Genomic DNA, 9520 nt, shown 5'->3' with positions numbered 1-9520 from the left:
TTGATGCGAAGCTTATATTCGACAGTTTTAATCATCGGGATTCCGGTATCTATAGTATTTAAACTATCGGAACGCCATCTGTGCAGCACGCCGCTGAACTAGGATAATACGTGTCGGGGGCCGGGGAAACGAGTTTCGTTGCATAGGACGCAACGAACGCCTGGAGCAAATGGTGGTGCGTTCGGTTAACGAGGAGTGTTTCAGTTGTGTTTCAAGAGACTATTAATCAGTGGTAAGAGCAATATTATCGTCGATTCGTTGCTGCTGTGTAATCGCGACGTTTCAAGCTGTCGGCGAGTTTGCAATGCGACTCCATCACGTGAGTACACGCGACATAACGTACATACGTATGACTTCTATCCAACCCGCGCGGAGCTTTCTAACACCATAAAACACAACCTCATCCTTCTTCCTCTCACAATAACTAGCCGCCTGTTGCGTCGCGCTCTACCAAACTCGCTGGGCTGGTCAGTGAAATTGGTTTACTTGTTTCAATGCCTATTCTACGTGGGAGTGACAAATTTTTATATATCGTGGGTTCCTAACCATATTTTCTAGCCAAATTCCTTAATCTAAATTTAATATTTATTCAATAAACCAATTGCGATACTCCTTTAATCCAAAAGTTCACCAAGTCAGGCTGGTGTCTACTAACAATAGGGTTTTGTCTACTGTAAGGATGCTCCACCCACTTTATTCTCTATGCATTGCCTTACTTGTCGCTGCTCTTTCGAATAAACTATTTAGTTCGGTTGCTTTAATATTACAGTGAGAAAAAACACGTGTTTTGGAATTCATGGTAGAATGAAGTGAATTTTTGAGTGGGATACAATAATTATATTTCCTGGTACTCTGATTTATCTTAGGGTAGCTGCACGGTAGCAACGACCTACGGGTCATTGCCTGGCTCTTATTTCTCTCCCGAGTATTTTGTTATCGGTTCATATGCTGATAATAAATCCTGAATTATATATTGACACTTGATATGATCCTTACAACATTTGCTCATATGACCTGTGTGTTTTATTTTTTTCTCTTTTACAGATAACTGCCATATCGTGAAAAAAATCCTGTTTGTCACAATGAAGCGACAAACAGTTTAAACACAATGTTCATACTCTTATCATCTTTTATAATATAATTAGAATGAACAATTTCATCGCAAAAACAAATTGAATTAGCTGAAATACCATTTCAACAATCAAAACAAAGAAAAATAATCACTCTCGGTCAAAACATTGTGTTCACGATGTACAAAGATAGAAACTTGATGAAATCCTCCGAGTTGGATGGCAATTCCGAAGACGATTTTGATTTTTGTAATACTGAAACGGGTCAAAAATTTACTATAAAATGGAGTCCGACCGAAGACATCAGGCATATATCTAAGCATCGATTCGGCAGCACGAGATTACTTAGCAGATCAGTCCCAAGAAGAAAGCGAAGTTTATTTCAATATAGAATAAATAGGTCGTTAAATTTTGAAATCGGTGCGCCTAGGCGTGACACGGTATTTAAATCACCAAACTTTGATTCAGATGAAAGTCCGATTTGTAATGAGAAATACTTGACGAGATCGGCCAAAATATTACGATCGTTAAATATAAACTACAGTCCTTCGAACAAAAGAACAACGAAAATAAATAAGGCTTTAAACTTTGACTTAAGTCCGACTCCGACAAAAATTTTTAATTCAGCTGAGAATCTTTGCAAAAAAGAGTCGCCAAACTTTGATTCTAATGTAAGCAAAACTTCAAAGATCAACAAAACATTGAACTTTAGCTCCAGTTCGAACAGCTCTAATTTGAGTAGCTGTTTAGGTACATCGATTGATTCAATTGATGAAAATCAAAATCAAACTCCATCTCATCGAAACAGAAAAGTAAAAAAGTCACTGAACTATCTTACACCGAGTCCAAAACCTAATGCAAACTTGCCTAGGTCTGTAAACAAAACTCCAATGTCTCGTGAGGAATTTATAAACAATCTCAAACATAATGCTGAAACTCCCGACTTCCACATTGCCAAACAGAGTGTGAAAAAATCAAAGCAGTACGACAGAATGAGCGTCAGCACTCCAAGGAACTTGTTTCAAGATTTTGAAGACGACGATAAAGATGTGAGACCGACTACACCAGAAAATATTGTACAGTTTGTACCAGAGAGTATGAGCGCTATCAAAAAGAGCCACAAAAAGGTATCTCAGAAATGACTGTATTTTAATTCTAATTTTACCTTACCAGAAAATAATAATTGTTGACATTGTTATTCACAAACTTTATTTGATCCGAAAATTACTTATGTTGCAGGAACGGCAGAGTAATCGTTCGGAAAAGTTGTATGCGCGCCAACTAATAGAGAATTGTGTAAAGACAGAAAATAAACCAGAAGATTCTATTATGTTGACACACTCGGATGAGAGACCTGCCACTCCAATTACAAATGATTCTTATCCAAGTCCGAATTATAGTGTCGGCTCTATTAAACAATCTCACAAGAAAGATAAAAGCAAAAAAAGAACCATTATTAACCACTCAGAAGATGAAATATCCGACTCGGGATCGATATTTGATTACACAGAAATGCAGGAAAACAAACCAATCGTTGAGAGTGAAATTTTAAATAGCTCCGAGAATAATTTGAGCCCTATCAGCAATACCAGCTCAGGTTTCGGAGTAATCCCATTTGAGCAGGAGGTCGACCAGAGATCAATGTGCCTGGATAACTCTATCGAAGACTTTTCTGGTCGTGGTTCAAGTTTTGATTATTCAGCAACGCCCGAAACCAAAGGTGAAACAAATATCGGTAATTTACCGTACAAAACTGATGTACAGGATAATTCGAGTCACAGTTCCCAAATTGCAGACAGAGAGCCACTCAAGTTATCATTTGACAAGTTGGAGTTAATTTCACCTGTAAAAGATGAGCAAGAGGCGGTACAGTCCTGCAGTCAGGCAGACAATGAGAATGCTAAGCGATCAGTGACACCTGAGAATGTGGTTAATATATTGGACCAAATAATGACAGATTCAATAAAGAAATCGCATAAGAAAATAAAAGATAAGAAGAAGAAGATCTTATTTAAGCCTCATGCATCTGTACATAACGTTTTAGTAGAATCACCGTCACCTGATAACAGCCAAAAACTTCAACCGTCAAGTCCTACAAGCAATCTGAATAGTTCTGAAAGCGTTGTCAGAGCTGTTACGCCAGAGAACGTCAATTCAAGTAGATTGTTAATGGGACAATATAGCTCTGTAAAGAAGTCACACAAAAAGAATAAACACCAAAAAATTGTTACTGAATTTGCCAAACGTCACAAATATTTCAATAGCGACACTCAGCAAAAAACTTCGGACGACGCATGCCTCATTAGCGGTATTGAAACTTTACCTCTATCTTGTGATAGTCTTGCATCCAGTGCATCGAAGAGACATAAGTCAATGTCTGACGAATCTGTGATGAGATCTGCACCTGCGACTGAAAGTGAGGCAAGCTCTGCCACACCTGACAAGTTATTAGCTATTGATCGTTCCATTGAATTATCTATATCTGATAGATCTCCATTGGATAGATCTAGTCCGAATAAAAGAAAAAAATCTTTACTGATAAATGAGACTGGAATAAGCAACTCATCAGGTGATTCGTGTCATATTGAATCTTTGTCGATGGAATATGAGAGTGCTGAAGAAGAGTTTAAAATTTTCACACCAATAAAAAAGCGGAGATCTTTGCTAAAACCGACCGATTCTGAAACTATTCCCAAGACAAGCGCCGAAATGAAGCAATCAAATTCTTTGGAATGTTCAGGGGACAAAAACTTGTCAACAGAAGATGGAAGCTTTAAATCTGTGGAAAATGGTTTCGATACTCCCAATCACGAGAGAGACTCTCCGGTTGTTACACAGAGTAATTCTGAGTCTCAAATTAGTGGAGAAGGTTGCGATGGTGAAAATTCAAATGGTCCATCTACCCCAAAAAATCGTTTCACCTCAGAATTAATTTTTGATATTAATTCGATAAAAAAATCCCACAAAAAAGACAAAAAAAGCAGTAGATTGAGAAGGAACTTGAATGTTGACAGTGAAAAGAACGATTTTCATCTCATAGAAACTAAAACATCAGTTGAAGATGAAAAACCATTCGTCGGCTTTCAAACTATAAAACACAATGAATTGATCTTGGAAAATGAGTTTGAAAATCCCAAACCATCGACCAGCCTTGGCTGTACTTTGACTACAACCCCTCCGAATTGTTCAAGAATAATAAGCTTCTTAAAGCTACGCCAAGCAGACTCTATTAAACGATCTCATAAGAAAATTCGTGAACAAAGAAGACAATGTACAATTAATAAAGATCCGGACTTGTCAGACGATGGATCGCTATTCGATAGTAGCGACAGAATTGACGTAAACGGTGCTAACGACTCGATTGATATTTTGGAAGGGGAAAATGAAACAAGTTTGAGATCTAAAACAGCATCTGCTAATCCAAATGACGAGGGTGGTCCTGAAGATTTGGTTCACACTCCACCGAATAAATCGAATATGTTGATACAAATTGAATCAATAAAGAAGTCGCACAAGAAGGTAATCATGTGTTACAATTTTATTACTCTCTCTATAGTTTTATTAGAATTAGTTGCACATTGCTTCTCACTTCAATACATTTACAGTCATTTTCAATTGATTTTCAATTGAAACCTAGTCTTTTAGACTGATAATGGTTTAAATCATTGTTGTTTTTTTTTTATTCAGGATCGTGAATTTAAACGCTCAATCACAAACGCAGTAAATCCAGAACTTTCCGATGACGGATCAATCTGTGATCCGAATGAAAAAATTGATGAATCGGTCAATGACATAAATGAAATCCAAGCCAGCAGGGACGCTTCGCCATCAAATTGAATTTGCAACAGAAGAAATATCCCAATCAAGATCAATGCCTTACCTACGAATAAATTTGACAAAAAATGATTGTTTTCTTACACACTTATATCGTAATTAAAAAAGTTTATATTGGGAAATATCGCAATTTTCCCGGGTTATACACCTGTTGTAATCAAAGTTCCGAATTTCTCTCAAATTTCAGTTTCGTTATGGGAAATTTATTCAACCATACAAACATTTGGGTAGCGTGATTATTAATTTTTGTCTTTATCAATTATAATTATGTTTATGTTTATTTTTAGTTTTGTTTATTTGTTAACGTCATTGATGAAAGTATTCTTGATACAGCACTTTTGCTCGATTAGCTCACAATCAATTACTTTTTTTGTGTAAACTTGTCTGGCAGGGTATTGATTGACATTCGAATTTAGCCAATCACTACCACGCAACAAACCGTAATGAGACGATCGAATATTTCCATCAGTAGTCGCAGGTATGGTTAACATATTGGAAATCAATTTGGTAAGTTTGGTGGGAATTGACAATTAATCTATTATTGGGCCTGTTCCTGTATGCCAAACTGCATCAATGTGATACAAAAGACATATTTCATTACCATCAATCGTTAGGTGCTTGTAGATTTCACTGAAATAATAACTCAATGGTTCAACGAAATCTACAATGTTTTTCGATTCTGCGAAGAGTGACCAAACTGCTATTTGATTGTTTAATGAATTTTTGAGCCTTAACGAACACGAAACACCCGATGGAATTATCAGAATAGTGAGAGCGCATTTATGAAAAATACTTTCTGACCAATGTCAGATTTATAATTTAAACTATATCTTACTCTGTGGCGTCTATTGAAAGTTACACTGTATACATACATATACATACATACTGAATAATTTCGTTGAAACTTCTAGTATATTGTACGTATGTATATGTATACACACGCCGATATATAAGCATGTGTACAAAGCTTGTCGTACACACATTTTACTGGTGCCGCATAGTAAATTAAGTTCTCACTGGCGTTATAATGGTTATCGCTCCATTTATTAAAATATATTTCAATGTTACTAATATTCATGTATACAATTTTTAGTTAATTGAATATTGTTTATTTTTCGGCAAAAGTTGCGTTAAAACGTGAAACGTATCGTTATTTAAGTTTAACATTCATGATTGTATTGCATTATTTAAACTACGGTTGCTTTTATGTGTTACGTAATTCGTCGCATCGAATTTTGCAAAGTCCTAGTATAATTGTGATATGTAAATAGGTATTATAAAATATGAAACAATCCATATATTTTTATTGTAAGAAATCGCATTCCCGGGCGACGAGACGTTAAGCAATGTCCAAAGTTTTATTACGATTCAATCAACCGGAAAATTGTTCTTGTTGACTTTGGAACCTCGAGAATGATTTTTCAGGACATAATTATGATTGTGTTAAAATAATTATACTATTCTTGAATCGTTTAGCAGCGTCTAGTTGCCCGGGTTTCCACGGAGGAAAGAAGACAACGTATATTGTCTATTGTAAAGAGCGATTTTCAAATTATTGTTATACAAATGGGTCGAGGTAAATTACTCTATAGCTAACTGTTGTTGTCAATTTAAATATGATATAATGCATCATTGAATTTAACACACTGTAGAATTCTAACATGCGATAAAAATGTATATGTTAAAATTAGGAATCTACGTTTAGGACGCATGAACGGCTGATGACATTACCTCTATGTGTATCTTAGTTTAAATTTGACATTGTGTTGGTTCAATTTTTTAACATTTTAAGATTAGACCGCAATAGCGATGTTCCACTATTGAAATAGAACTTTTTCACTTTTAGGTCATATTCTGAACGTCCGCTAACCACTAATGTCATCAGCGCGTTGAAAGATGTGTAACATGAACGTCAATAAATTTCAATTGACGGCCGCTCTCTTTCCTTGCCGATATCCTAACAATACGACAGCATTTAAACGGTGGAGAGTCGATCAAGGCCATTGCAGATCTCCTTGGTTTTTTTTGTTCATTTTTTTTTCTTTCTGTACCATCAGTGCCACGTTTACACAATTCATGATAAATATTGAAAAAAAACCGTCCAATTAGCTGACTCAAACTCACTTATTTCCTACACAAAATGGCTGAAAGCCCTTACACAGCTTATCCTACTATAGCCCAAAATTGGACAATATATTTTTATGATCAAGCAACGACAATGAGCATGGTCATGAATAAAAAAAAAAAAAAGACACGTGGCGCCTGTAGTTATCGCAGTCAGCAGAATTATAAGTTTTCGGCAAACCCAAAGAACACAGTAATTTTATTGAAACGGTAGAATTCTGATGAATATCGACCGCTTGAGTGAAATTTCTTTGTAAAACTAAGCTGACAAGTTGTAATTGAATGAAAAAAAATGATATGTTATGCTTCTTCAACGTTTGTTGTTCGTACAGTTTATCGAATTTCAATCAACTAAATGTATAAGATTTATGTGATTGTTAATTATTTCAGTCGAAATTCTTGCCACATCCGTAATTGCTTAAACATAGTAAGATACCTTGATCCTACTTTTTATTTAGAAATTGGATTATCGTTTTATTAAATTCAGCGCGACCAAATTTGCTTGAGGTAATGGTTTTTTCTCTTTCGATGCCTGGTATGTTTTCAAATTTATCTTCACTATAGAAGCAATAAATCGGATTCCTCCGCTCAACACGTCACTTCCTAGTTAGGAAGCTTGAAAACTGGACAAGTACAGTGAACAGTCGCGTCTGCTTCGCGATACCGAATTTCCCTTATACCGATTGCATCAGAACTAGCCAGTCAGTGTAACCATACCCACCCATTGTGCCTGCGTATAAAGTTGCCCGGCTTTGATCTGTGCGGGCAGTTGTTGAAAACCAGCCATACGCTGCAGCGTTACCTACACAATTATTTCTTAACTAATGTTAACAAAGATGATATTCCTATAGTCCTCAGAAGGAGTGTATTAAATAATTGTTATATACGGAATAATAATGATTGAAATGTATGTTACGAGCACAGAGAGAATATTAGATCTTATATTTATTCTGACGGTTTAGATAATCATCTTGCGTTATGCGCGTTTTTCACCATGCGATCGTCTTGGAGTAAAATTATATTACGGAACAAAATTCCTTGCAGCAGTGTGAGAGTTTTGTTAATTTGTCAAAAAGACTGACTACGCAAATACATGGATTGTATTTATTACTAAAAAAATAATTAGAATATTGTGTGCAAAACTATCAGTGCTGATTTCGAAGATTGTGAATTCTTCTTTTGACGACTGTATCGACTATTCCAATAAACTTTGTATGTTGTGAACTAATCTAGGATATATTGTACTTTCATTATTTCGATTTCAAAATTTCATTATTTTCCACTTTCCCCCTATCGATGACCGCGGAAATGAACGAAATACCTGCATTTTCAACATTGATGTGCAGGCTGTGAACATCAACGTATAATATCGTTTTCAAACACTTGCTTGAAAAATTTAACTAGACATCGCTCACTTTTCGCACTAGTAGCACAATGCACTATTTAACAAAAAATTGTAACATTGTAATGAACACAGTTGTGTGCGATTACCCGTCAACCTGATTCATGTTTTTCAGAATATCTCCCACGTGTGTGTACTTAAATCAAAACCCCACGTCCTTTGCTTACATCTAACAATTTTCTTAAGGGCTCTTACAGTAATGCTACAGCGTTCCGACTCAATTTGAGATATGACATTATAAATGTCTAAGCGATTTGTGTGTGACTGATCGCTAACAAACATATTTTCCATACATTCATCCTCAATTAGTGTAATAAGTGCCTCATTTTCTCATTCATCGTGAGATTTTCCACTAGCTAGACCACGTCTCCAGGAAACTTGTATAGTCAGTCCCACTGCAGGCAACTTTTCGTGACTCCTAGAACGTAGTGAATCTATGCATAAGCGTAGGCTGCATCTGTTCTATGGTGAAATATATATTCCTTGATGGCGGTTTGTCAAGGAACACGTTCAACAGGAAGATATATGTTTACTCGTCTTAGATGGTGAGAATGAAGGATTATCAATCGTCTGCTCTGCCGCCTGACCCGAATGAACTTTCAATACTGATTGATAATCGACATTTCATTGACAAAGTTACTGTTGTGCAATATGTATACGTCGGTGATGCTGATGCTCAACCATTAGTGAGTCTGAATTGAAACATTAACACGTATGGTATCATTTTTATTGTAATGTTTCCGTAACGTATGTTTATTATTGGTTCCGTTCGGTAAAGCTCTATGAAGAAATTGTGAAAATCGGAAACTACGGATGAATGACTGGTGATGGCTGGACAGAGCATATTCATGTGTGATTCGTAGAGACACATGGTTGGCCTTACATTATTCTTCATTTTCGGAGCCGAAATTTTTTTGGCTCAGATTCGATTTTGATGACCCGTTTCTGGCTAATTGGACCCCCAGAAACTGAGGAAACGCATCGAAAAGAGCGTAGGACGAATAGGACAGACATGGCGAATAAATTTCTTCGTTTTTCGGCTGTCACTTTTCATACAATGATCGCAGCGTATCGGGACTGCGCCCAATCG

At 36.2% G+C, this 9520-nt stretch overlaps 1 protein-coding gene across 1 annotated transcript; it reads left to right on the top strand.

Moving 5' to 3' along the window:
- The first annotated feature begins 124 nt into the window (after positions 1-124).
- Positions 125-7914, top strand: LOC124175277. The gene is made up of 4 exons (XM_046555341.1): positions 125-319; positions 1045-2197; positions 2310-4589; positions 4758-7914. Exons 2-4 carry the CDS (start codon positions 1250-1252, stop codon positions 4905-4907), a joined length of 3378 nt encoding a protein of 1125 aa, XP_046411297.1. The 5' UTR covers positions 125-319; positions 1045-1249; the 3' UTR covers positions 4908-7914.
- Positions 7915-9520: the final 1606 nt, after the last annotated feature.

The sequence above is a fragment of the Neodiprion fabricii genome, chromosome 2 (assembly GCF_021155785.1).
Source record: "Neodiprion fabricii isolate iyNeoFabr1 chromosome 2, iyNeoFabr1.1, whole genome shotgun sequence".
NCBI lineage: Eukaryota > Metazoa > Arthropoda > Insecta > Hymenoptera > Diprionidae > Neodiprion > Neodiprion fabricii.
This window is presented reverse-complemented; position numbering and strand designations above follow the sequence as displayed.

Excerpts from the sequence above, each read along its gene's own strand:
- LOC124175277 (XM_046555341.1), top strand. The coding sequence starts at position 1,250 with ATGTACAAAGATAGAAACTTGATGAAATCCTCCGAGTTGGATGGCAAT. Across the intron at positions 2,198-2,309 it reads TCAAAAAGAGCCACAAAAAG|GAACGGCAGAGTAATCGTTC; the intron begins GTATCTCAGAAA and ends CTTATGTTGCAG. Across the intron at positions 4,590-4,757 it reads TAAAGAAGTCGCACAAGAAG|GATCGTGAATTTAAACGCTC; the intron begins GTAATCATGTGT and ends TTTTTTATTCAG.